This window comes from Salmo salar, chromosome ssa27 (genome assembly GCF_905237065.1).
Source record: "Salmo salar chromosome ssa27, Ssal_v3.1, whole genome shotgun sequence".
Classification (NCBI taxonomy): domain Eukaryota; kingdom Metazoa; phylum Chordata; class Actinopteri; order Salmoniformes; family Salmonidae; genus Salmo; species Salmo salar.
This window is the reverse complement of record NC_059468.1, coordinates 21,695,276-21,721,923: the sequence shown is the minus strand read 5'-3', so window position 1 is coordinate 21,721,923 and position 26,648 is coordinate 21,695,276. Positions and strand designations below refer to the sequence as shown.

General features: G+C 47.7%; 1 protein-coding gene across 1 annotated transcript in view; it reads left to right on the top strand.

Moving 5' to 3' along the window:
* LOC106588717 (thrombospondin type-1 domain-containing protein 7A-like) overlaps positions 1-26,648 on the top strand; it is a 170,657-nt gene that overhangs the window by 47,493 nt on the left and 96,516 nt on the right. Inside the window, exons 2-3 of the mRNA XM_014177994.2 lie at positions 16,019-17,093; positions 19,688-19,936. Of these exons, the coding sequence (XP_014033469.2) occupies positions 16,019-17,093; positions 19,688-19,936 (1,324 nt within the window). The remainder of the gene's footprint in view (positions 1-16,018; positions 17,094-19,687; positions 19,937-26,648) is intronic.

The following is a 26,648-nucleotide window of genomic DNA, read 5'->3' as shown; positions in this document are numbered from 1 at the left end:
GTGCAGTTGCAAACCGGAGTCTGGCTTTTTTTATGGTGGTTTTGGAGCAGTGGCTTCTTCCTTGCTGAGCGGCCGTTCAGGATATGTCGATATAGGACTTGTTTTACTGTGGATATAGATACTTTTGTACCTGTTTCCTCCAGCATCTTCACAAGGTTCTTCAATGTTGTTCTGGGATTGATTTGCACTTTTCGCACCAAAGTACGTTCATCTCTAGGAGACAGAACGCATCTCCTTCCTGAGCGGTATTACGTCTGCGTGGTCCCATGGTGTTTATACTTGCGTACTATTGTTTGTACAGATGAACGTGGTACCTTCAGGCGTTTGGAAATTGCTCCCAAGGATGAACCAGACTTGTGGAGGTCTACAATTTTTTTTCTGAGGTCTTGGCTGATTTCTTTAGATTTTCCCATGATGTCAAGCAAAAAGGCACTGAGTTTGAAGGTAGGCATTGAAATACATCCACAGGTACACCTCCAATTGACTCAAATGATGTCAATTAGCCCAGAAGCTTCTAAAGCCATGGCCTCATTTTCTGGATTTTTCCAAGCTGTTAAAGGCACTGCCAACTTAGTGTATTTAAACGTCTGACCCACTGGAATTGTGATACAGTGAATTATAAGTGAAATAATCTGTCTGTAAACGATAGCTAACAACAAGGTGTGCATTACATTTACGTCATTTAGCAGACGCTCTTATCCAGAGCGACTTACAGTAGTGAATGCATACATTTCATAATTATTTTTTTTTTTTTCTGTGCTGGCCCCCCGTGGGAATCGAACCCACAACCCTGGCGTTGCAAACACCATGCTCTACCTACTGAGCTACAGGGAAGGCCATCCTCTTATCCAGGCCATCCTCTTATCCAGCACCTGTACCCACTGGCTCTTTCACACACTGTACACACACACGGATGTGCAAGCACACAAACACAGACAGGTGAATAATGAATGCAGTGAGTGCAGCCAGAGAGTGAGGAGAGGGGCTAGTTCTCCATCATGTTCCCATTTCTCTCTGTGCCTATCAGCGACCAGTGGCACGGTTCCCCACAGATGTTTCTCGTTATCTGGGCTTTAGGAAGATGGCAAATCAACCAGTCTATGATTTATACATGCAGACAATACGGTCCACGGCGGTTTGTTGATATTGCTGAGAGTGCCTCCACTTTAACTCACAAGCACACCGCAGCTGGAATGTCTGCTTCGACGTCTGACAAAGCACTGTACCAGCGTCTCTGATAGATGAGGCCTTAGCTATCTCTGATTTGAGGTACGAGGCTATAGAGGTTGCTTATCGTTATTAGTACCATATCTTAGTAAATCCATGTAATGACTTAGTCATAAACAACATGCAAATGTATACTGAATAAAAATATAAACGTAATATGTAAAGTATTGGTTCCATGTTTTATTAGCTGAAATAAAAGATTTCCATCCGCACAAAAAGTGTATTTCTCTCAAATTTTGTGGACAACTTTGTTTATATCCCTGTTAGTGAGCATTTCTCTTTTGCCCAGATTATCCATCCACCTGACAGGTGTGGCATGTCAAGAAACTGATTAAACAGCATGATTTTTAGGCAGGTACACCTTGTGCTGGGGACAATAAAAGGACACTAAAATGTACAGTTTTGTTACACCTCACGATGCCACAGATGTCTCAAGTTTTTAGGGAGTGTGGAATTTGCATGCTGCCAAATCATTTTATGTTCATTTCTCTACCACAAGCATCCTCAAACGTCGTTTTAGAGAACTTGGCAGTACGTCCAACCGGCCTCACAACCACAGACCACGTGTAACCACTCCAGCCCAGGACCTCCACATCTGGCTTCTTCACCTTCACCTTCGTCTGAGACCAGCCACCCGGACATCTGATGAAACTAAGGAGCATTTCTGTCTGAGTGTTTTTGTTTGTTTTTTGTGTTGGGGGTGATGTCTGATCCGGGTGTTGGAGCCGGCGCTACCTGTGAGACATCAGCCAGTTTGTAGGCTCCCATGCCTCAGCGGGTTAAATAGGCTCCCATGCTTAAGCTGGGTGAACAGGTTCCCGTGCCTCAACCGAGGCAACCGGGGAGGTCTCAGCCGACTCATCAGGCTTTCACTCCTCAGCCGGTTCGTCATGTTTCTGCACCTCAGCGGAGGCGAACGGTCCTCTGGATCCTCGCGATCGTCCCTGTGGTTGGCGTCCTGCGGCTGGAGCTGAGCACGCCGGGGAGGGGGTACTGTCACGTATGGTCTCTCTCTGGCGCTCTAGGTCATCATGCTCCCGCGCCCCAGCCGGATTGACAGGTTCCCGCGCCTTATCAGAGGTGACCGGTCCGCTCCTGATCCCCGGGATCGTCATCTTAGTCGGCGTCGGGGAGGGGGTACTGTCACGTGTGCTCCCTCTCAGGCCTCTAGGTCAACAGGCTGCTCGTTAGGGCGCACACCTGTCACCAGCATTACGCACATAATGACACTCACCTGGACTCCATCACCTCCTTGATTACCTGCCCTTTATATGTCACCCCCTTTGGTTTCTTCCCCACTCGTCATTGTTTCTGTTTCTGTATCACTGTTCCCACTGTTCCCCAGTATCACTGTTCCCCAGTGGGTTGGCCTGGCTCCCAAGTTCCCTCCCAGGTCCACCCATGGCTGCGCCTCTTTCCAGTCATGCAAAATCCGTAGATTAAGGCCTAATGAATTTATTTAAATTTACTGATTTCGTTATACTATGAACTGTAACTCAGTAAAATCGTTGAAATTGTTGCATGTTGTGTTTATGTTTTTGTTCAGAATAATTGACAAATTATGTTTTGCCCAAAATAGCACTTTGTAAAATTATGTAATTTCTACTCCATGTCGACCATCCTGAAGTAATGTATCATCATTGTTGAGTTCATCCCAAAATCCTCCCAAAAATGACATAGTTGTCCTCCCGTGCCCCGTGCAGATATTTTCTTTTTCTTAATTATCTTTTTTCCACCAAACTGCCCCAAAAACTGCCCACAAAAGCAGATAGGGAATATGAGTTATCAAGCGTTTTCCCCCCTCAGGTCTGTGAGAGGCTTTATGCAAGTCTGTGTTAAGATCGAGCCAGCTTTGTGTGTATGGTTCAAAGAGCCACTCTGCCATGCAGCACAACATTGTAAATGAGGCATGTAATGTGCCTCCCCCTTAAAGGGAAGAGACCCACTGCTCTGACTGGCCTTATGAAAGATACATGACCAGTAATCTGAGCCCCTGGAGTCATGTTTAATATAATGGCGTTATTTTTGTTTGTTTTTTCGCATTGTTTGTAACTCATTTTGTACATAATGTTGTTGCTACCGTCTCATATGACCGAAAAGAGCTTCTGGACATCAGAACAGCGATTGCTCACCTCGAACTGGACAAAGATTTTTTCTTGAATGAGTCCGACGCAAAGGAAATACTGCTTTGTCGTGACAAGGCCCAAATCCCGTCATCTGCGTGAAGAAAAAGGGGGGGAGGGCGGGGTGACTTGTAAGAATTTTCAGACGAGTAGGTAAACCACCACTGCCTTCCGTATTATTGGCCAACATGCAATCATTGGAAAACAAACTGGACGATCTACGATTAAGACTATCCTACCAGCGGGACATTAAAAACGGTAATATCATATGTTTCGCAGAAGCGTGGCTAAATGACGACACAGATCATATAGAGCTGGCTGGTTCAGCAGGACAGAACAGCTACATCTGGTAAGATGAGGGGTGGGGGTGTGTGTCTATTTGTCAATAACTCCTGGTGCGCAATGTCTAAAATTAAAGAAGTCTCGAGTTATTGTTCGCCTAAAGGTAGAATACCTTATGATAAGCTGTAGATCACTCTATCTACCAAGAGAGTACTCACATATATTATTCGTAGCCATCTATTTACCACCACAAACCGATGTTGGCACTAAGGCCACACTCCACGAGCTGTATAAGGCCATAAGCAAACAAGAAAATGCTCATCCAGAAGCGGTGCTCTTAGTGGCCGGGGACTTCAATGCAGGCAAATTTAAATTTGTTTTACTACCATCATGTCACATGTGCAACCAGAGGAGAAAAAAAACTCTAGACCACCATTAATCCACACACAGACACAAATACAAAGCTCTCCCTCACCCTCTATTTGACAAATATGACCATAATTCTATCCTGATACCTGCTTGCTCAATACAGAAGTGGTCAGATGACCCGGATGCTACGCTACGGGACTATTTTGCTCGCACAGACTGGAATATGTTCCGGTTTTCATCCAATGGCAATGAGGAGTATACCACCTCAGTCACCGGCTTAATCAATAAGTGCATCGACGACGTGGTCCCCACAGTGACTGTACGTACATATTCAAACCAGAAGCCATGGATTACAGGTAACATCCTCACCGTGCTAAAGGCTAGAGCTGCCGCTTTCAAGGAGTGGGACACAAATCTGGACACTTACAAGAAATCCCGCTATGCCCTCAGACGAACCATCAAACAGGCAAAGTGTCAATACAGGACCAAGATTGAATCCTCCATCAGCTCTGATGCTCGTCAGATGTGGCAGGGCTTGACAACTATTATTAACTACAAAGGGAAACCCTGTTGTGAGCTGCCCAGTGACGCGAGCAGACCTGACAAGCTAAATGCCTTTTATGCTCGCTTCAAGGCAAGCAACACTGAAGCATGCATGAGAGCACCAGCTGCTCTGCACAACTGTGTGATCACGCACTCCCCAGATCCTCAAAAAGTTCTACAACTTCACAATCGAGAGCATCCTGACCGGTTGCATCACCGCCTGGTATGGCAACTGCTCGGCATCTGACCGTAAGGGGCTACAGAGGGTAGTGCATATGGCCCGGTACATCACTGGGGCCAAGCTTCCTGACATCCAGGACCTATATATTAGGTGGTGTCAGAGGAAAGGCCAAGAAATTGGCAAAGACACAAGTCACCCAAGCGGTACCGAAGCGCCAAGTCTAGGACCAAAAGGTTCCTTAACAGCTTCTACCCCCAAGCCATAAGACTACTGAACAATTAATCAAATGGCCACCAGGAGTATTTACATTGACCCCCCACCCCCTTTGTTTTTACACTGCTGCTACTAGTTGTTTATTATCTATGCATATTAACTTTACAAATTACCTCAACGAACCTGTACCCACGCACATTGACTTGGTAGCGGTAACCCTTGTAAATAGCCTCGTTATTGTTATGACATTTTCTTGTATTACCTTTTGATTTGTTTAATTTAAAAAAATTATATAAACTATTTCTTGAACTGTATTGTTGGTTAAGGGCTTCTAAGTAAGTATTTCACGGTATTTAATTGTTTTTATTTTTTTATTTAACCTTTATTTAACCAGGTAGGCTAGTTGAGAACAAGTTCTCATTTGCAACTGCGACCTGGCCAAGATAAAGCAAAGCAGTTCGACACATACAACAACACAGAGTTACACATGGAATTAACAAACATACAATTAATAATACAGTAGAAAGATCTATGTACAGCATGTGCTAATGAGGTAGGATAAGAAAGGTAAGGCAATAAATAGGCCATGGTGGCAAATTAATTACAATATAGCAATTAAACACTAGAATAGTAGGATGTGCAGAAGATGAATGTGCAAGTTGAGATACTGGGGTGCAAAGGAGCCAGATAAATAAATAAATACAGTATGGGGATGAGGTAGATTGGATGGGCTATTTACAGATGAGCTATTTACAGGTGCAGTGATCTGTGAGCTGCTCTGACAGCTGGTGCTTCCAGTCATTGGCAGCAGAGAACTGGAAGGAGAGGCGGCCAAAGGAAGAATTGGCTTTGGGGGTGACCAGAGAGATATACCTGCTGGAGCGCGTGCTACGGGTGGGTGCTGTTATGGTGACCAGTGAGCTGAGATAAGGCGGGGCTTTACCTAGCAGAGACTTGTAGATGACCTGGAGCCAGTGGGTTTGGCGACGAGTATGAAGCTAGGGCCAGCCAACGAGAGCATACAGGTTGCAGGGGTAAGGAGTATATGGGGTATTGGTGACAAAATGGATGGCACTGTGGTAGACTGCATCCAATTTGTTGAGTAGAGTGTTGGAGGCTATTTTGTAAATGACATCGCCGAAGTCGAGGATCGGTAGGATGGTCAGTTTTACGAGGGTATGTTTGGCAGCATGAGTGAAGGATGCTTTGTTGCGAAATAGGAAGCCGATTCTAGATTTAATTTTGGATTGGAGATGTTTAATGTGAGTCTGGAAGGAGATGTTTACAGTCTAACCAGACACCTAGGTATTTGTAGTTGTCCACATATTCTAAGCCAGAACCGTCCAGGGTAGTGATGCTAGACGGGCGGGCAGGTGCGGGCAGCGAATGGTTGAAGAGCATGCATTTAGTTTTACTTGCATTCAGGATCAGTTGGAGGCCACGGAAGGAGAGTTGTATGGCATTGAAGCTCATCTGGAGGTTAGTTAAAAACAGTGTCCAACGAAGGGCCAGAGGTATACAGAATGGTGTCGTCTGCGTAGAGGTGGATCAAAGAATCACCAGCAGCGAGAGCGACATCATTGATGTATACAGAGAAGAGAGTCGGCCCGAGAATTGAACCCTGTGGCACCCCCATAGAGACTGCCAGAGGTCCGGACAACAGGCACTCCGATTTGACATACTGAACTCTATCGGAGAAGTAGTTGGTGAACCAAGCGAGGCAATCATTTGAGAAACCAAGGCTGTTGAGTCAGCCAATAAGAATGTTGTGATTGACAGAGTCGAAAGCCTTAGCCAGGTCGATGAATACGGCTGCTCAGTAATGTCTCTTATCGATGGTGGTTATGATATCGTTTAGGACCTTGAGCATGGCTGAGGTGCACCCATGACCAGCTCTGAAACCAGATTGCATAGCGGAGAAGGTACGGTGAGATTCGGTTATCTGTTTGTTAACTTGGCTTTCAAAGACCTTAGAAAGGCAGGGTAGAATATATATATGTCTGTAGCAGTTTGGGTCTAGAGTGTCTCCCCCTTTGAAGAGGGGGATGACCGCGGCAGCTTTCCAATCTATGGGAATCTCAGACGATATGAAAGAGAGGTTGAATAGGCTAGTAATAGGGGTTGCAACAATTTCGGCAGATAATTTTAGAAAGAGAGGGTCCAGATTTTCTAGCTGATTTGTAGGGGTCCAGATTTTGCAGCTCTTTCAGAACATCAGCTATCTGGATTTGGGTGAAGGAGAAATGGTGTGGGTTTTGGCGGGTTGCTGTGGAGGGTGCCGGGCAGTTGACCGGGGTAGGGATAGCCAGGTGGAAAGCATGGCCAGCCGTAGAGAATGCTTATTGAAATTCTCAATTAAAGTGGATTTATCGGTTGTGACAGTGTTTCCTAGCCTCAGAGCAGTGGGCAGCTGGGAGGAGGTGCTCTTATTCTCCATGGACTTTACAGTGTCCCAGAACTTTTTTAAGTTTGTACTACAGGATACAAATTTCTGTTTGAAAAAGCTAGCCTTAGCTTTCCTAACTGCCTGTGCATATTTGTTCCTAACTTCCCTGAAAAGTTGCATATCACGGGGGCTATTTGATGCTAATGCAGAACGCCACAGGATGTTTTTTGTGCTGGTCATGGGCAGACAGGTCTGGAGTGAACCAAGGGCTATATCTGTTCCTGGTTCAACATTTTTTTAATGGAGCGTGCTTATTTAAGATGGTGAGGAAGGCACTTTTAAAGAATAACCAGAAATCCTCTACTGACGGGATGAGGTCAATGTCATTCCAGGATACCCCGGCCAGGTTGATTAGAAAGGCCTGTTCGCTGAAGTGTTTTAGGGAGCGTTTGACAGTGATGAGGTGTGGTCGTTTGACCGCAGACCCATTACGGATGCAGGCAATGAGGAGGTGATCGCTGAGATCTTGGTTGAAAACAGCAGAGGTGTATTTGGAGGGCAGGTTGGTTAGGATGATATCTATGAGGGTGCCCGTGTTTACGGGTTTGGGGTTGTACCTGGTAGGTTCATTGATAATTTGTGTGAGATTGAGGGAATCAAGCTTATATTGTAGGATGATCGGGGTGTTACGCATGTCCCAGTTTAGGTCACCTAGCAGCACGAGCTCAGAAGAAAGATGGGGGGCAATCAATTCACATATGGTGTCCAGGGCACAGCTGGGGGCAGAGGGTGGTCTATAGCAAGCGGCAACGGTGAGAGACTTGTTTCTAGAAAGGTGAATTTTTAGAAGTAGAAGCTCAAATTGTTTTGGTACAGACCTGGATAGTAAGACAGAACTCTGCAGGCTATCTCTGCAGTAGATTGCAACACCGCCCCCTTTGGCAGTTCTATCTTGGCAGAAAATGTTATAGTTAGGGATGGAAATTTCAGGGTTTTTAGTGGTTTTCTTAAGCCAGGATTCAGACACGGCTAAGACACCGGGTTGGCAGAATGTGCTAAAGCAGTGAATAAAGCAAACTTAGGGAGTAGGCTTCTAATGTTAACATGTATGAAACCAAGGCTTTTACGGTTACAGACGTCAACAAATGAGAGCACCTGGGGAGTAGGAGTGGAGCTAGGCACTGCAGGTCCTGGATTAACCTCTATATCACCAGAGGAACAGAGGAGAAGTAGGAGAAGGGTACGGCTAAAGGCTATAAGAGCTGGCTATCTAGCACGTTTGGAACAGAGAGTAGTAAAGGGAGCAGACAAAGGTATGGTAGGAAGAGAGTACTTTGGAGGTAAACCTAGGCATTGAGTAATGATGAGATAGATATAGTCTCCAGAGATGTTTAAACCAGGTGATGTCATCGCATATGTGGGAGGTGGAACAACATGGTTGCTTAAGGCATATTGAGCAGGGCTAGAGGCTCTACAGTGAAATGAGACAGTAATCACTAACCAGGACAGTAATGGACAAGGCATATTGATATTAGGTTAGAGGCATGCGTAGCCAAGTGACCATATGGGTCCAGTGAGTGGTTGGGCTGGCTGGGAACACGGCGATTCAGACAGTTAGCAGGCCAGGGATAGCAAGCTAGCAGTTAGCAGGACGGGGCTAGCAAGCTAGCATAAGGGCCTTTAAGGGATGTCGCGACGGGGAAAGTCTGTTTTTGCCTCCTTGTGCGGTGACGTCAATAGACCAGTCGTGGAATTAGTAGGGTTCCAAGTAGCAGAGGGGTCCAAGTCCAATTGGCAAAATGGGTATAGTGGTCCAAGAAACTGGCCAATGGATCAGCAAACAGTCCAATATGCTATAGATAGCTAGCTAGCAGAATGGGCCTTCAGGGGACATCGCGCCTGAGGGGCCTGCTGGGATCCTCAGGCAGATTATGTCGGTATTCCAGTTGTGAAGGATCGTCGGGGTTCCGTGCCCCGTACCGGCAGTAGAAGGGTTCCGGATATTGTAGCCGAGGAGTGGGCTTCAGGAGATGGGTCTAGCATGGGCTAGCTCCAGGCTGGTTGGTGCTTGCTCCGGGACGGAAACGTTAGCCAGGAGTAGTCAACCCGGGTTGCGGTTAGCTAGCTGCCATGATCCAGATGAAAAGGTTCAGAGTTTGCGGTAGGAATCCGGGGATATGGAGAGAAAAATAGGTCTGGTATGATCTGGGTTGAAACGCGTTGTACGAACTGGCGAGTGCTTTCCGAGCTAAAGGTTAGCTGATGACCGCTAGCAGTGGTTAGCTGACTGATAACTGATAGTGGGTAGCTAGTTAGCTAGCTAGCCTCAGTTGCGGTATTCCAGTTCGTAGGTAAATAGAAATACTTTAGAAAAAACCCAGATCCACACCACATTGGGTGAGGCGGGTTGCAGGAGAGTATTTTGAAGTTGAGGTTAAGGAAAAATATTAAAAAGAATGCGAAGAAAAATATATAAAAATATATATACATGGGACGAGACAAAGACAAAGACGTCTGACTGCTATGCCATCTTGGACATCTTTAAGTATGATCTACATCTGTTGTAATTTGGCGCATGTGACAAATAAAATAGTATTTTATTTAATGATTTTATTTTATTTAATGACTACATAGTTTCAGACTGATTGTCCTGTCTTCGTGCCTGTCTGGGGTGCTTTATTGTGTGGTCAGTTAGATGTTATGGTACAATTCTTTTAGGGTCTGATTTCCAGAAAGCCTATTTCTGACAGAGCTATACTTAACCTGTGTCTGGGAAACCCTCTTTATGGATATAGAAACAACGTCTGGTGGGGATGCTTTTACTGATGCCTTAACACAAAAGCTTTACAACATGCTGTCATTTGGTTCAAATGTTGTCTGAGAAACTGCGTAAAGCTTTCCTTCATAAACAGAGCTAGTCTTCTCTTAGCACGCCATCAAAACCACCACTATGAGAACCAGGAAGAGAACCAGGAAGAGAACCACTATGAGAACCAGGAAGAGAACCAGGAAGAGAACCACGAAGAGAACCACGAAGAGAACAATACAATGTCCTGTCCATTTACACATTGACTCTTTCATTTTCCTTCATTTACACACTCCCCCTTTTCATTTGATCAATCCTGTTGGAGATCAAAGTGCTGAATCACTGTGTGATTCAACCACCGCTCAGACAACAGGTGACCTGGAAGTAGGTCACTCAACCACAGAAGGTCATCTCAGAGAGAACAAATTGAAAGAGAGAGGGAGAGGGAATGGGAGAGATAGAGAGAGGAGGAAAGGGAGGGACAGGGAGAGGAAGATAAATATAGTTGCTCCTCTATTGGAGGAAGATCTGAGCAGATGTTTCTGTCCTATGAGGTTGTGTTTCTGGCGTAAGCACACTAATACCTGGGGCCTCGACGTTCTCAGTTTGTGCTTTAGGGTCGGGAAGATATCCCTTGTTTCCATTTTAATGGAAATGATGGACATAACATCGTCTCCACATGGCGACATGAAGTAAATGGTTAATCTGAAATCCCTGACCTTTTCACAGTTTCTTTATCATAGGCGTGTGTTCAGCATTCAGTATGAATACAGATTGACTAGCCTGATGGGGTTCCCCATTTCCCCCCGTTTTCCCATCTTCTCAATCCATACCCTATGGTGAGACACACAAATGAACGCACATGCATGTGCGCGCACGCACGCACGCACGCACGCACGCACACACGCACACACACACACACACACACACACACACACACACACACACACACACACACACACACACACACACACACACACACACACACACACACACACACACACACACACGCACACACACGCCTCCACCCAAACCCTCTGGTGGGGTGCAACACCTCACACTGCTTTCCATTTCCCTGGTAAATGCCACCGCCTGTCCTCTACCAGGCACCATGGGAGAGAGGGATAGGCGGAGAAGTGAGGGATGGAGAGAGGGGAGAGGGACATATAAAAGTCATCCCATTACTGGGGCTGAATTTTCACACTGATCCAATTTTTTTAGCTGTCAAGAAAGCAACTGAGGAAATAAGCATGTCCCTCTCTCTTTCTTTCTCTCTCTCTCTCTCTCTCTCGCTTTCTCTCTCTCTCTCTCTCTCTCTCACTTGCTCTCTTTCAGTCTGTCTTTCTCTCTCTCCTCTCTTCCCTCCCTTTCTCTCTCTTGTCCTTCTCTCCCTCTCTCTCCTTCCCCCTAGTCTCTCCCCTCCTCCTTTCCTTCCCCCCAGTCTATCCCCTCCTCCTCTCCTTCCCCCTAGTCTCTCCCCTCCTCTTCTCCTTCCCCCCAGTCTCTCCCCTCCTCCTCTCCTTCCCCCAGTCTCTCCCCTCCTCCTCTCCTTCCCCCCAGTCTCTCCCCTCCTGTGGAAGCACAACGAGGAAGCACAACGAGGGCCTCGGTTCATCATCTTATCAGTGAATAACAGGGTGTTGAGACACCAGCATTACAGCCTGTTACAGCCTGTCTCCAAAGGCAGAAAAACATCACTTACTTCCCTCAAAAGATGACCTTCTCCCTCCTATCGATTCAAAGCTGTCTGCAGAGAGAGGGGGATTAAAACGAATAAACAAATAAAAGGATCGTGAGTAATTGATTTGTCTGGTGATACAAAATGCGATAGCGTGGCAGGAAAATAACTGCTGAGGGTAATGACTGGGGTGTGTGAGCAGCAGAGGGGAATGTAATTTGCAAAGATTAAAGCTGTGTGTGGTGTGTTACTGGAAAGGCAGAGAAACACAGAGCTAAGTCAGGATTGTGTGTGTGTGTGTGTGTGTGTGTGTGTGTGTGTGTGTGTGTGTGTGTGTGTGTGTGTGTGTGTGTGTGTGTGTGTGTGTGTGTGTGTGTGTGTGTGGTGATGGTGGGGAAGATGAGTGTACTTATACCCACGCAAACATTAGGGCCCTAGGGCTGTGGATCTAAGGACTGGTACATGGCCCAATAATTGGCTTTTCTCACTCACTCACTCACTCACTCACTCACTCACTCACTCACTCACTCACTCACTCACTCACTCACTCACTCACTCACTCACTCACTCACTCACTCTCTCTACATCATCATCCATCTCTCTTCACAATAGGCTCCTCTCCCCCCTCCTCTCTCTCTCTATTTCGGTATTTGCCTTTCAAACTAACCGTCAATCTCTCACATCGCCACTTCTCTTCTTTCTTTCTCTTTCGCTAACGTGTTCTATGTTGGTCCCCCTGGGGTGGGTGTTTCTGGTTGGTCCCCCTGGGGTGGGTGTTTCTGGTTGGTCCCCCTGGGGTGGGTGTTTCTGGTTGGTCCCCCTGGGGTGGGTGTTTCTGGTTGGTCCCCCTGGGGTGGGTGTTTCTGGTTGGTCCCCCTGGGGTGGGTGTTTCTGGTTGGTCCCCCTGGGGTGGGTGTTCTAAGGGGGGCTTGAGGAGCGGGGTTTGGCTGATGTATCACACCCCTTGTTCCCCTCCTCTACATTGTTAGAGGGCCCTTATTTCCTCCTGGCTGCTCTCAGTGGTTGACAGGGGACGCAGGTGTGTGTGTGTGTGTGTGTGTGTGTGTGTGTGTGTGTGTGTGTGTGTGTGTGTGTGTGTGTGTGTGTGTGTGTGTGTGTGTGTGCATGTGTGGTTGTGTGATGGGGTGAAGCAGGTCAATTTGAGCTGTTTTCCCCCACTCACTCCCCCTCTCTGTCATACTGTGGATAACCATATCACCCACTGACATGTTCATAAATTACTGTGAACACCTGCAGAGTGGGGAGCCTCTGAATCCAAAATCCCCCCCTCCACACACACACACACACACACACACACACACACACACACACACACACACACACACACACACACACACACACACACACACACACACACACACACACACACACACAGCGCACACCCTTCCCCTGCGGAGGCTAATGTGTCACAGCTGTAACATGTTCTTGTTTAGAGAATAGAGTGCTGGGAATGCTTAAACCCCTTAGCTAATCAGATGGCTCTTTTGTCCTTTCTCTCAATTATGAAAATCAATTTAGTGTTGATTTCTTTGTGAAAAGGCCGGTCAAACGCGCTTTTCCCTCTCTTTCTAGCAAGGAGTATGTTACAATAGCAGCCATAAATGTGTATGTGCCTATGTATCTGAGTCTACGTGTTTACATATCTATATGTGTGGCTCAGTTGGTAGAGCATGGTGTTTGCAACGCCAGCGTTGTGGGTTTGATTCCCACGGGGGACCAGTACGGGGAAAAGATTTACATTTTACATTTACGTCATTTAGCAGACGCTCTTAACCAGAGCGACTTACAAATTATGTATGAAATGTATGCATTCACTACTGCAAGTCGCTCTGGATAAGAGCGTCTGCTAAATGACTAAAATTTTAATGTAAAAATATATATCTATGTGTCCATGAGTCCATGTGTCCATGAGTCCATGAGTTTATGAGTCCGTGAGTCCGTGAGTCCATGAGTCCATGTGTCCATGTGTCCATGAGTCCATGAGTTTATGAGTCCATGTGTCCATGAGTCCATGAGTCCATGTGTCTGTTTATGTGTGCGTTTGTTTGTGTGTGTGTGTCTCAGCGGCAGCGGCAGGGCTGTCTGTTGTGTCGAAGGCAGTTTCTTGCTAGGTGTTATTGATGCGTATCGACCGGCCTCTCTCTCTGCTGCTAATTCAGGTGCTGCTCCTTCCACTGACATTTTCATCACCATGGCTGTGCTTTACTGAGTCAAGACATAAAGCACTGCTTAAAACAGCCCCTGTCCTCCTTCCTCAGTCCTCAGACTCCTCTCCTCTCCTCTCTTCTATCCTTCCGGCCCTGCTTGTCATGAATCACACATCCCAGGCTAGTCTATTCTATGTCAGGCAGATGTAGTGGCCTACATTGGAACTTTGTTATCTAGTCTTCCCTGGTAGGAAACAGTCTTGTAGCATAATAGGGGGAACAGATTCTTGCTTGTGTCTGGTTTTCAGGTAGCCAAAGCGGATTGTGCAGCAATTTAAGCTTTTCATTCATAGAGAGTTCCCCTGTGCTGAACCTCAGGCAGTCAATCAGTAGTAGTTTACCATGTGTGTATAATCAGGCATACAGCAAGACATGCAGACATACACAAATATGGAAAATGTATGAATCTCTTGGGGGAAATGATTACTTATGTCTTCTTGAAGTTATCTGACCCTTAAGACAACTCCCAAACGACAAACCCAGGTTGACTCCTTCAGCTTTCAGCTCTTAGCTTTGCTTCCTTTGTGATTCCTCCCCCTGTAGGCTACACTCACCCTTGCCTGGTCCCAGATCTGTTATGCCTACTCCTCTGGTTGTTATTATGCCTTGTTACACAGCAATAACTGATCTGGGACCAGGATTCAGTAAACCCCCAGGCTGTGTCCTTGTTACAACAGCCGGCACTCCTCCCTGGCTCTGCTTAGATAGATCACTGGGACACCAGAGAGGAGGGGAGATGCGGGGGAAAAGAAGGGGGTGGATGGGAGAGCCCGTGGTAGTTCATTGAGCTAGGAGGAGGATACCTCTGACTCTGACCCACTTCTGTAATACAGATTCCTCTGAGCAGCTTGCCCTCTCACACAGTAAACTATGAAGGCTCTCACTCCTAGCCTCAGCTTTCAGAAAGGCAGGCAGCCCAATCCAGCAGCAGCACTGCAAGCTGCTCAATCCAACAACATAAAACAGAGCTCAAATAAACTAGCGAAGGGCCCTCCCCACCGCTAATCCTCACTGATAGAATAGTAGGGCTGTCCTTCAGCACCACAAGATGGGCCCACATTGCAGTGAATCCTATCCAGCCGGAGATTGGCGGAGCTGTCCTTTCAGCACCTCAAACACAAGCACATCAGCGCTGGTGATGTCATGGGCTGATTGTACCATTATTAGAAGCCCTGCTCATCCTTCTTGCAGAATTGATAGAATGATTCACTGACTGTTTATGCTAGGGTAAGCCAGGTTAGGTTATTCCTCAGTGACCTCCCTCCCCACTATACCTTCCATCTTCCTCATTTCCTGGGAATATTGATCCAGTCAGAGTGGTAATGCTGCCCTGACTCTGGGCTCTCTGTCTGCCTGTCGTGTACCTACTTGGCATTTTATGCTCGAAGGGGATGTTTGCCTAGACCTTTAATTGCATTCTCATAAATCCTAGAGGAAGGAAGTATATCAGAAAATTGCACTTGGCGGAGTGATTTAATTGCAGTTGGCGGAGTGATTTGGAGGAGTGATTTGCCGGAGTGTGTGTGTGTGCGTTATTTATCAGGAAGTACTTATTCTTCCTCTACGAAGCACTTTGGTTGTTTCGGTTGGATGTGTAAACACATTACAGTTCTGTTGTCCTTAGAAGCACTTTAGAGACTTTGACTAATAGTCCTCTGGTATAGCAGCACTAGAGAGCTTGGTCTTCTGGGATTTCACGGGGCTTTGATTAACAGGAAAGTCATATGGCGAGATGATGCAAATTCCTTATAAACTGCCCTCCGACTTTTGACCAAGTCTTGAATGGCAACATTTAGACGGAACGATAGAAGGACTTTTACACAGTCTTCATAGTGATTCACTGCTGTACAGTAAAATCTGACAGTTAGGAGCTGAGTTACCTCCACAGTATGCTTTACATTTGGATAATATTCTGACTAACTGCTCTGATAGTACATTCTTCAGTTGAACTCCCTGTGACCTCACTGTCTCTGTTTCCCCAGGTCCATGGGGCCGGTGTATGGGCAGCGAGTGTGGCCCAGGGGGCAGCCAGAGCCGGGCAGTGTGGTGTGCCCACTCTGAAGGCTGGACCACCCTTCACACCAACTGTGACCAGGCCGAGCGCCCAGAGAACCAGCAGAGCTGCTTCCACGTTTGTGACTGGCACAAGGACCTGTATGACTGGCAGCTGGGCGCCTGGAATCAGTGCGTGCCTGTGTCCATGCGTAGCACCGGGGTGATCCAGCGGCCAGCCGTGTGTCTCCACGGCGAGGAGGGCATCCAGACACGTGAGGTGGGCTGCGTCCAGATAGCGGATGGCGTGCCAGCGGAGGATGTGGCGATTTGTGAATACTTTGAGCCCAAGCCCAGGCTGGAGCAGGCCTGTCTGATCCCGTGCCCACGGGACTGCGTGGTCTCCCAATTCACCCCATGGACTTCTTGTTCAAAAACGTGTGGCACGGGTCTTCAGAATCGTGTTCGTTTTGTCCTGGCGCCGCCCATGTTTGGGGGTTCGGCCTGCCCTAACCTGACAGAGTTCCAGACTTGTCAGCCAGGTCCCTGCGCGGGCCCAGAGAGCCTCTATAGTCTAAGGGTGGGATCCTGGGGTCCCTGCTCTGTACCCCTCCCTCGCACGGCCAGGCAGGCTCCAACTCTTAGTCAAGGTAAAGCTGTGGCTGTCCCTCGCCGGCTACGTAAAGGCAGAGAGGGTAAAGAGGGTAAAGAGGACAAAGAGGGCAGCGAGGTGCCCACCCCACGCCAGCCTCGTCTGAGTAAAGAAGAAAGGATGAAAAGAAAGGAGGAAAGAAAGGAGGGAAGAAAAGGCAGACAGGCAGCCAAAGAAGGACGCAGGAAAAACAAGGAAACAGTCAAGGAGCGGGTGAGAGAGCGGGTGAGAGAGCGGGCAAGGGTGAGGGGGAGGGGGAGGGTGAAAGACCCAGAGACCAAGGAGCTGATCAAAAATAAGAGGAACAGGAACAGACAGAACCGACAGGGAGGGAAGTTCTGGGACCTGCAGGTTGGATACCAGACCCGGGAGGTGACCTGTGTTCACAGGAGCGGCAACGCTGATGCACTCAGGTAAGTCGCACTTATAATTTATAGTCTGAGTTACAGGGCCTATAGAAAGTCTACACCCGCATTGGATTTCTTAACATTTTAATGTGTTACAAAGTGGGATAAAAAGGGATTTAATTGTGATTTTTTTGTCAACGATCTACAAAAATACACTAATGTCAATGTGGAAGATTTTATATATATATATATATATATATATATATATATATATATATATATATATATATAGTACCAGTCAAAAGTTTGGACATAGCTACTCATTCAACGGTTTTTATTTATTTATTTTTTTACTATTTTCTACATTGTAGAATAATACTGAAGACATCAAAACTATGAAATAACACAAATGGAATCATGCAGTAAACAAAAAAGTGTTAAACAAACCAAAATATATTTTATATTTGAGATTCTTCAAAGTAGCTACCCTTTGCCTTGATGACAGCTTTGCACACTTTTGGCATTCTATCAACCAGCATCACCCGGAATGATTTTCCAACAGTCTTGAAGGAGTTCCCACATATGCTGAGCACTTGTTGGCTGTTGGCTGTTTTTTCACTCTGCCATCCAACTCATCCCAAACCATCTCAATTGGGTTGAGGTTGGGTGATTGTGGAGGCCAGGTCATCTGATGCAGCAATCCAACACTCTCCTTCTTGGTCAAATATCCCTTATACAGCCTGGAGGTATGTGATAGTCCCAAAAAGTGCAAACCAGATTGAATGGTGTATCACTGCAAAATGCTGTGGTAGCCATTCTGGTTAAGTGTGCCTTGAAATCTAAATAAATCGCTGACAGTGTCACCAGCAAAGCACCCCCACACCATCAAATCTCCTCCTCCATGCTTCACGGTGGGAACAACACATGCGGAGATTATCCGTTCACCTACTCTGCGTCTCACAAAGACATGGCGGTTGGAACAAAAAATCTAACATTTGGACTAATCAGACCAAAGGACAGATTTCAAACGGTCTAATGTCCATTGCTCATGTATCTTGGACCAAGCAAGTCCCTTCTTATTATTAGTGTCCTTTAGTAGTGGTTTCTTTGCAGCAATTTGTCCATGAAGGCCTGATTCACGCAGTCTCCTCTGAACAGTTGACTTTGAGATGTGTCTGTTACTTGAACTCTGTGAAGCATTTACTTGGACTGCAATTTCTAATGAACTTATTCTCTGCAGCAGAGGTAACTCTGGGTTTTCCTTTCCTGTGGCGGTCCTCATGAGAGCCAGTTTCATCATAGCCTTTGATGGTTTTTGCAACTGCACTTGAAGTAACTTTCAAAGTTCTTGAAATTTTCCGGATTGATTGACCTTCAGTAATGATAGACTGTAGTTTCTCTTTGCTAATTTGAGCTGTTCTTGCCATAATATGGTCTTGGTATTTTACTAAATAGGGCTATCTTCTGTATACCACCCCTACCTTGTCACAACACAACTGATTGGCTCAAACGCATTAAGAAGGAAAGAAATTCCACAAATTAACTTTCAACAAGGCACACCTGTTAATTGAAATTCATTCCAGGTGACTACCTCATGAAGCTGGTTGAGAGAATGCCAAGAGTGTTGAAAGGTGTCATAAATTCAAAGGGTGGCTACTTTCTGGAATCTCAAATATATGTTGATTTGTTTAACAATTTTTTTGGTTACTACATGATTCCATGTGTGTTATTTCATAGTTTTCATGTCTTCACTATTATTCTACAATGTAGAAAATAGTAAAAATAAAGAAAAACCCTTGAATGAGTAGGTGTGTCCAAACTTTTGACTGGTACTCTATATATCCCACTCTCTTAAAGGGATATGAATGCTTTTGTACATTTTGAAAGAAAAATTAGATGGTCGTGCATAGGGAGATAGTCAGAGAAAATCACAGATAACCACATTTATCATATTCCCATATCTTCAAGTAGAATATATTATATCTCTATGATCTAGGTCTATCCTAGGATTAATGTTGAGAATATGTGAATATTCCTCCTTCAAAGTGAGGAGTAATGTGGTGTTATTTTAGTTTTTTGGCTGATCTGAAGCACCACAAAGAGCCTTACCTGATCTGATACCAACAATGTACCAAATGGCAGGGGCTGAGAGTCATGTGTGTTTGCTGTTATAGAAGCTACAGTTGAAGTCGGAGGTTTACATACACTTAGGTTGGAGTCATTAAAACTTGTTTTTCAACCACTCCACAAATTTCTTGTTAACAAACTATAGTTTTGGCAAGTCGGTTAGGCCGTCTTCTTTGTGCATGACACAAGTAATTTTTCCAACAATTGTTTACAGACAGATTTTCACTTTTATAATTCACTGTATCACAATTCCAGTCGGTCAGAAGTGTATATACACTTCATACGTACAGTGCCTTTAAACATCTTGGAAAATTCCAGAAAATTATGTCATGACTTTAGAAGCTTCTGATAGGCTAATTGACATCATTTGAGTCAATTGGATGTGTACCTGTGGATGTATTTCAAGGCCTACCTTCAAACTCAGTGCCTCACAGACATGTTTGGCCTTATTTGAACACCTTGCCTCATTCCTTTGACCAAACAGCTTCACTGATACCTTTGTAATTAATGAACCTCTTGTCTCTTCCCTCCAGCCTGTGTTCTCAGGAGTCCCTACCAGTGACCTACCAGGCCTGCGTCCTGACCAAGGACTGTGAGGTGAGCGACTGGACCGACTGGTCGCCCTGCTCCAAGGACTGCTACGAGCTCAACGGGCCCATGGGCGAACACACACGCACACGCCGGGTACACCTGCTCCCCGTGGGAGGAGGGGCGGAGTGCCCCGAACTGGAGGAGAAGGAACCCTGCACCCCTCAGGGAGAAGGGGTACCCCCCTGCATCGTGTAAGTACTCTATCACCCAACGTTGAAAAAATTTGTGATTTCAATCTCTTATATGGATGTCTATGTTCATGAACAGTATAGGAATTGTGTTATTTGTATGCTGTACAGTGAATTTCCTCATGGGATGATAACTAAATTGTCCAATCCAAAAATGATGCCAACTCACATTGGTGCTCCGAAAACCATTGGAACACCTCAAAATGTCCGCCAATCAAGGATTGCAGATGATCAATTGAACTGCACTTCTACTCTGCAGGCTGGCTGACAGCTACAGTTACTCTCTCTCTAAAGTGCACTATGGGTAAGCTGCCTGTCTGCGCCCCCTAAATAGCTTTGCTGTCTAAAAACAATAAACACTTGCAGATAATGCACGGGATACTTATCCAGACAGGGCTGGTGTGTCTCTAACACTAAATGTGTATGTGCATAACCTAAATGGTTTGAGTCTGTGTTAAGTGATTAAGGTCATGTGGCTGGGAACGTTGGCTGGTTGCTGTGACGACGGTAGCTAAACCATCCAACACAACAGCAGTGGTGGTACTAAGAGCACTGGGGATTTAACACTAGGGGGAGGAGCCACAATAACAACCCCACTACTATTGGGCTGTGTCTTGTTTGGTATCTGCTGGCTTATTATTCACAGCCTGAGTGCGAACAAACCACAGACCTGAGTGGGTACAAACTACAGCCAGAATGGTGATGGTGAGGTGGGCATGTATTGACAAATATGAGTGACTTAGAGGTGGGTGAGATGCGGGGAGGTAAGAGATGGGTTTGGCTCAGTGTGTGGGGCGACGGTGCCATACAAGAGGGGGGCATATGAGGAGAGATGGAGAGAAAACAAACAGACCAAGCATTTGGCTCTTTGCCAGTGATGGAAGAAATGATGAATGGAGTGTGTCTAGGAAAGAGTCAGTCGGTCGGTGCGACGTCTAATCTGATCCCAATGCCACACACACACACACACACACACACACTCACACACACACACACAGATGGGCATGTTGACACACCATCACTTTCACACCCATTATGCAGTCATGTGCTGTGATGGCATGCATGTGTGTCCCCTTAAATTACTTCCTCCACCCGAACCTGTACAGCGCCATGTGGAACTATACTCCCCTGGTGTGGGGAGAAAGTAATTTCCTCAATCGGCTTTTTACACCTCTAGTCTGCTTGAGTGTTTTGGCCTGCAGTTGCTAGTAAGCTCGTTCTGCATGACAATAATTATTACATTGGGTTGAAAACTAAATTGTTACAGTGAGTTTACATGAGGACATCAGTCAGTCCATATTTTTTGTAAAACTGTGTACAGTAAGGTTAATATGCAGATCAGGACATAACCAATGTACTTACATCTTGTGAGCTTGGTCCCTGGGCTTCTTCCATGGGGTATTTTGTATAGGTTATGAGAAAATGTTTTGCTTTTTTTTGCCCCTAATAACGATGAAAGGAATAAACCAATGTCGACGGACCAATGCTCCCTTTCTACCATTTGAAGAAGACCCGGATGAGAGAGAGATGAAGAGGTGTGAACCTTCTGGCAGGAGGCCCAGTTCATTCAGTCTTATTGATGGACTCCTTTAGAGTGTCCCCATCTGTCACAGTCCTAGACCCCCAGACCCAGCTATGGACCGCAACTCCTAGGTGCCTCGTTGTCCCACAACCTCACCATGGCAATGGCCAGGGACCAGTAAGAGACACTCCACTCATGAATATGGAGCCCTTTCATTGGTGGGGACCTGAAATCAATTCCATTATTGCCACGGAGACCGAGGAAAGGCAGACATTTTGTGACCCTGGGGAGGATTTGAACTGAAAAACAAATACAGAACATTCTCTCTAAAGCATTTTAAGGAACCTTTCAAGTTCTTTTGAAGCAGATCCTAGAGCTTTGAATTCAGTGCTGAGTGAAAATCTGTCTTAATGGATTGCTTTTTACATGCATGAGAGCACCAGCTGTTCCGGAAGACTGTGTGATCACGCTCTCTGCAGCCAATGTGAGTAAGACCTTTAAACAGGTCAACATTCACAAGGCCGCAGGGCCAGACGGATTACCAGGACGTGTACTGCGAGCATGCGCTGACTAACTGGCAAGTGTCTTCACTAACATTTTCAACCTCTCCCTGTCCGAGTCTGTATACCTGACATGTTTTAAGCAGACCACCATAGTCCCTGTGCCCAAGAACCTACCTAAATGACAACCAACGCGTAGGACTCACGTCTATAGCCATGAAGTGCTTTGAAAGGCTGGTCATGGCTCACATTATACCATTATCCCAGAAACGCAGAAACCCTAGACCCACTCCAATTTGCATACCACCCTAACAGATCCACAGATGATGCAATCTCTATTGCACCCCACACCGCCCTTTACCACCTGGACAAAAGGAACAGCTATGTGACAATGCTGTTAATTGACTACAGCTCAGCGTTCAACACCACAGTGCTTTCATAGCTCACCAATAAGCTAAGGACCCTGGGACTAAACACCTCCCTCTGCAACTGGATCCTGGACTTCCTGACGGGCCGCTCCAGCTGGTAAGGGTAGGTAACAACACATCTGCCACGCTGATCCTCCTGTACTCCCTGTTCACTCATGACTGCACGGCCAGGCACGACTCCAACACCCTCATTAAGTTTGCCGATGACACAACAGTGGTAGGCCTGATCACCGACAATGATGAGACAGCCTATAGGGAGGAGGTCAGAGACCTGGTTGTGTGGTGCCAGGACAACAACCTCTCCCTCCTCTCCTTCAATGTGATCAAAACAAAGGAGATGATTATGGACTACAGGAAAAAGAGGACCATGCACGCCCCCATTCTCATCGATGGGGCTGTAGTGGAGCAGGTTGAGAGCTTCAAGTTCCTTGGTGTCCACATCACCAACAAACTAACATAGTCCAAGCACACCAAGTCAGTCGTGAAGAGGGCACGACAAAACCTATTCCCCCTCAGGAGACTGAAAAGATTTGGCATGGGTCAACAGATCCTCAAAAGGTTCAACAGCTGCACCATCGAGAGCATCCTGACAGGTTGCATCACTGCCTGGTATGGCAACTGCTCAGCCTCCAACCGCAAGGCACTACAGAGTGCAAACTGCCCAGTACATCACTGGGGCCAAGCTTCCTGCCGTCCAGGACCTCTACACCAGGCGGTGTCAGAGAAAGGCCCTAAAAATTGTCAAAGACTCCAGCCACCCTAGTCATAGACTGTTCTCTCTGCTACCGCATGGCAAGTGGTATCGGAGTGCCAAGTCTAGGTCCAAGAGGCTTCTAAACAGCTTCTAACCCAAAGACCTAAGACTCCTGAACATCTAATCAAATGGCCACCCAGACTATTTGCATTGTGTGTGTGTGTGTGTGTGTGTGTCCCCCACGGTCCGTGCTGGTTTTCTGGCGCAGCACGGCCCGCTGGAGGTGAACATTGGCGGCATCCTGGGCGCGGCCCGCTGGAGGTGAACATGGGCATTCCTGAACCAGTCGTCCACCGCAGGAGCCTTGGTCTGACTCTGATGCCACGGTGCCAGAACCGGCTGGTACCCCAATATGCACTGGAAGGGGGAGAGGTTGGTGGAGGAGTGGCGGAGCGAGTTCTGCGCCATCTCTGCCAAGGGCACGAACGCCGCCCACTCCCCCGGCCGGTCCTGGCTGATTGAGACCCCCAGACATTCCATGAACGCCCTCCAGACTCTCGACGTGAACTAGGGACCTCGATCAGACACTATATCCTCAGGCACCCCATAGTGCCAGAAGACGTGTGTAAACAAGGCCTCCGCAGTCTGTAGGGCTGTAGGGAGACCGGGCAGAGGGAGGAGATGACAGGACTTAAAGAAACGATCCACAACGACCAGGATCGTGTTGTTTCCCTGTGAGGGAGGAAGATCGGTCAGAAAATCCACTGACAGGTGTGTTGAAAGCCGTTGTGGAATGGGTAAGGGATGTAGCTTCCCCCTGGGCAGGTGTGTAGGAGCCTTACACTGTGCGCAAACCGAACAGGAGTAAACATAACCCTCACGTCCTTTGCCAAGGTAGGCCACCAGTACTTCCCACTCAGACAGCGCCCCGTCCGACCGATCCCCGGATGACCAGAGGAGGGTGACGTGTGGGCCCAATAGATCAACTGGTCACAGACAGCAGACGGAACATACAGACGCCCGACGGGACACTGGAGGGGAGCGGGTTCTGTACGTAACGCCTGCTCAATGTCCGCGTCCAGCTCCCACACGACCGGCGCTACCAGGCAGGAGGCCGGGAGTATGGGAGTCTGATCCATGGGCCGCTCCTCTGTGTCATACAGCCGGGACAGTGCGTCTGCCTTTACATTTTGGGAACCTGGTCTGTAGGACAGGGTGAACACAAAACAGGTAAAAAACATGGCCCACCTTGCCTGACGAGTATTCAGTCTCCTCGCTGCCCGGATGTACTCCAGGTTGCGGTGGTCAGTCCAGATGAGAAAAGGGTGTTTAGCCCCCTTAAGCCAATGTCTCCACGCCTTCAAAGCCTTAACCACAGCCAACAGCTCCCGGTCTCCCACATCATAGTTCCGCTCCGCCGGGCTGAGCTTCTTCGAGAAGAAAGCACAGGGGCGGAGCTTCGGTGGCATGCCCGAGAGAGCACGGCTCCTATCCCAGCCTCGGACGCGTCCACCTCCACTATGAACGCCAAAGCGGGATCCAGATGGGCCAGCACGGGAGCCGAGGTAAACAGAGCCCTTAGGTGCACAAAAGCCCTGTCCGCCTCAGCCGACCACTGCAAACGTACAGGAGGTAATGGGAGCCACCACCTGGCCAAAACCCTGGATAAATCTCCGGTAGTAATTGGCAAACCCTAAAAACCGCTGCACCTCCTTTACCGTGGTGGGAGTCGGCCAATTACGCACGGCTGAAATGCGGTCACTCTCCATCTACACCCCTGAGGTGGAAAAGCGATACACTAGGAAGGAGACAGCCTGCTTAAAGAACAGGCATTTCTCAGCCTTGACGTACAGGTCATGCTCCAATAGTCGTCCAAGCACCCTGCGCACCCGGGACACATGCTCGGCGTGTGTAGCGGAGTATATCAGAATGTCATCGATATACACCACTACACCCTGCCCGTGCAGGTCCCTGAAAATCTCGTCTACAAAGGATTGGAAGACTGATGGAGCATTCATCAACCCGTACGGCATGTTGAGGTACTCATAATGCCCTGAGGTGGTACTGAACGCCGCCTTCCACTCGTCTCCCTCCCGGATACGCATCAGGTTGTAAGCTCTCCTGAGATCCAGTTTAGTGAAGAAGCGCGCCCCGTGCATTGACTCAATCGCCGTGGCGATGAGAGGTAGCGGGTAACTGTACCTCACCGTGATTTGATTTAGACCTCGATAGTCAATGCACGGGCGCAGACCTCCCTCCTTCTTCTTCACAAAAAAGAAACTTGGGGAGGCGGGTGAAGTGGAGGACCGAATGTACCCCTGGCGCAGGGATTGAGAGACATATGTCTCCATAGCCGCCATCTCCGCTTGTGACAGGGGATACACATGACTCCTGGGAAGTGCAGTGTCTACCAGGAGATTTATCGCACAATCCCCCCGTCGATGGGGTGGTAATTGAGTCGCCTTCTTTTTGGAGAAGGCGAGAGCCAAATCGGCATATTCAGGGGGGATGCGCACGTGGAGACCTGGTCTGGACTTTCCACCATGGTAGCACCAACGGAAACCCCTACACACCTCCCCGAGCACTCTCGCGACCACCAACCATGAGAGCCGTCTGTTGCCATGAAATAGTGGGGTCATGACGAGCTAACCAGGGAAGGCCTAGTACCACAGCAAACGCAGGAGAGTCAATGAGGAAGAGACTGATTCTCTCCTCGTGACCCCCCTGCGTCACCATGCCCATGGAGATGGTGGCTTCCCTGATTAACCCGGACCCTAATGGTCGACTATCCAGAGCGTGTACCGGGAAGGGTCTAACCACAGGAACAATGTGGATCCCTAAACTAAGGGCGAATGCTCTGTCGATAAAATTCCCAGCCGCGCCTGAATCGACGAGCGCCTTATGCGGGGAAAACTCAGGAAAAAAACATGCACAAACAGGTGAACAACAGAGGGCTCTGGATGAGAGTGGTGGAGACTCACCTGGGGTGACGCCAGAGAGCCCTGCCTGCTGCCTCGACTCCCAGAGGCACCAACACGACACCGACCGGCAGCGTGCCCTCTGTGGCCACAGATGGTGCACGTGAAGGCCACTCCGGCCTCCCTGAGCGCAGCCCCTACCAGCTTCATTGGCACTGGAGCGGGGGTGCTGGAAGCGGGAACCGATTGAGCCCTCTCTGGACGTCTGCAGGTGCCCACCAGGTTATCCAACTGAATGGACAGTTCCACCAGTTGGTCAAAGGTGATGGTGGCATCCCTGTAGGCCAACTCCCGACGGACATCCTCGCGCAGGCTGCATCGGTAGTGGTCGATGAGGGCCCTGTCATTCCATCCTGCTCCGGCGGCAAAGGTCTGAAATTCCAGGGCCAACTCCTGGGCGCTCCTCGTCCCCTGCCTCAGGTGGAAGAGACGTTCACCTTCCTCGAAGTGGTCCAACGCCGCATCTCCTTCTCCCCACACGGCGTTTGCCCACTCCAGAGCTCTCCCCGAGAGGCACGAGACGAGAGTGGACACCCTCTCCCTTCCCGAGGGAGCCGGGTGAACGGTGGCCAGGTATAGGTCCAGCTGTAATA